The sequence below is a fragment of the Daktulosphaira vitifoliae genome, unplaced genomic scaffold (genome assembly GCF_025091365.1).
Source record: "Daktulosphaira vitifoliae isolate Bord-2020 unplaced genomic scaffold, ASM2509136v1 Scaffold_2026, whole genome shotgun sequence".
Classification (NCBI taxonomy): Eukaryota; Metazoa; Arthropoda; class Insecta; order Hemiptera; family Phylloxeridae; genus Daktulosphaira; species Daktulosphaira vitifoliae.
This window is the reverse complement of record NW_026101586.1, coordinates 1-1,558: the sequence shown is the minus strand read 5'-3', so window position 1 is coordinate 1,558 and position 1,558 is coordinate 1. Positions and strand designations below refer to the sequence as shown.

The following is a 1,558-nucleotide window of genomic DNA, read 5'->3' as shown; positions in this document are numbered from 1 at the left end:
GAGAGGTACCGTGGTTCATGTTGTTCGCTGACAATATAGTGTTAATAGGAGGAAATAGGAAAGAAATTAATCAAAAGCTAAAGGTGTGGATATCAGCTCTCGAAGGAAAGGGATTTACAATAAGTAGGAATAAGACAAAGTATATATAGTACGAGTTTGACAAAGGAGAATATGGGGTAGGTGAAATTAGGAAATCAGTAACAATGAGCAAAGACGTGATAGGAGAGGTGGAAAGTTTTAATCATTTAGAATCAGTTGTGCAAAAGAACAAAGGATTGACAAGGGTGTAAGACACATGATTAAGTGTGGGTGAGTGATGTGATAAGAAGCGTCTGGTGTGTTATGCAATAAGAGAATTCCAATGAAGCTGAAAGGTAAGTTCTATAATGAAATTAGCTATAATGTATGGTTCAGAGATTAACAAGAGAAAAGAGCGAAGAATGAGTATTCTTAGATGGATAAGCGGAGTAACTAGAGAAGATAGGATAAGGAACAAATATATAAGAGGGACTATAGGTGTAGTATTAACTGTGGATAAGATGCGAGAAAATAGATTAAGATGGTTTGGTCATGTTATGAGGAAAGAGGAATCTGAAACTATAAGAACAGTTATAGAAATTAATGTTGAGAAAAAGAGGTTGAAGAAGATTAAAAAAAAGATAGAGGGATGTTATTGAATACGATATGAGATAGGCTGATGTGGGAGATCGTGTCAAGTGGTAGTTTAAGATTAAGGTGGCTGATCCCAAGTAGTGGGGATAAAAGCGAGGAAAAAGAAGAAAATGTTTACTTGTTTTAGATAAAAATTTTCTAAATTATTATTATTTAAGGAGAAATGTTGTGGTTAAGATAAATCAATCATTATGTATGTACTTTTCACCATCAACACATTTCCTTTAAATTATTATGATTAATAGAATTACTAAAAAAATTGTTTACACTTACATAGTTTCACTATTAGGACAAAGTGAGGTAAATATAAATGTAGGCTTTTGTTAGATTTTCTAAAATAGCATTAAAAAAAACATTATTGTCCCCAATATATATGATGATAAAGATTTTGTTTCAATCCAAAAAAGTATAGTAATTTTGAATTGTGAAAATGGCTGTTTTTAATGATTATAATTTTTTTTAGATATTTTAAGTCTACAACTAGATATAATTTGGATTCTTTTGATGTATAGATCAGTAATATTGGTTCAGTGAAAGCTAAGAATTTTTATAATAAGACAAAAATAAAATCTATAATTTCTAAGCTGTATTTATACAGTATATAGTATTTATTTTAAAAAATTGATTAAAAATTACCCTTCTTTAACAAACTAGTTATAAATTTAAATTAATGAAATTATCTTTTATTATTATTTTGACTTATCTCATATATTGAATTAGCTAATAATAAAATGCAGTCTAACTTAAACATTTTGGATGTATAATAGGTATTTGGGGAAGGAAATAAACGATTTATGACTTTAGCTCATAAAGCTCAAATGCGTAGATTTACATCAGATTTGTTACGTGTTCTCAAATCAGTTGCTAGTAAACAAGTTCCTGTAGT

At 29.1% G+C, this 1,558-nt stretch overlaps 1 protein-coding gene across 1 annotated transcript; it reads left to right on the top strand.

Annotated features, from left to right (window-relative positions):
- Positions 1 to 401: 401 nt before the first annotated feature.
- On the top strand, positions 402 to 1,539 carry LOC126909909 (uncharacterized; the record flags this gene model as incomplete). Its single annotated transcript, XM_050692318.1, has 3 exons — positions 402 to 637; positions 918 to 972; positions 1,440 to 1,539. Coding segments are annotated over exons 1-3 (391 nt in total), but the record flags the coding sequence as incomplete, so codon positions are not given.
- Positions 1,540 to 1,558: the final 19 nt, after the last annotated feature.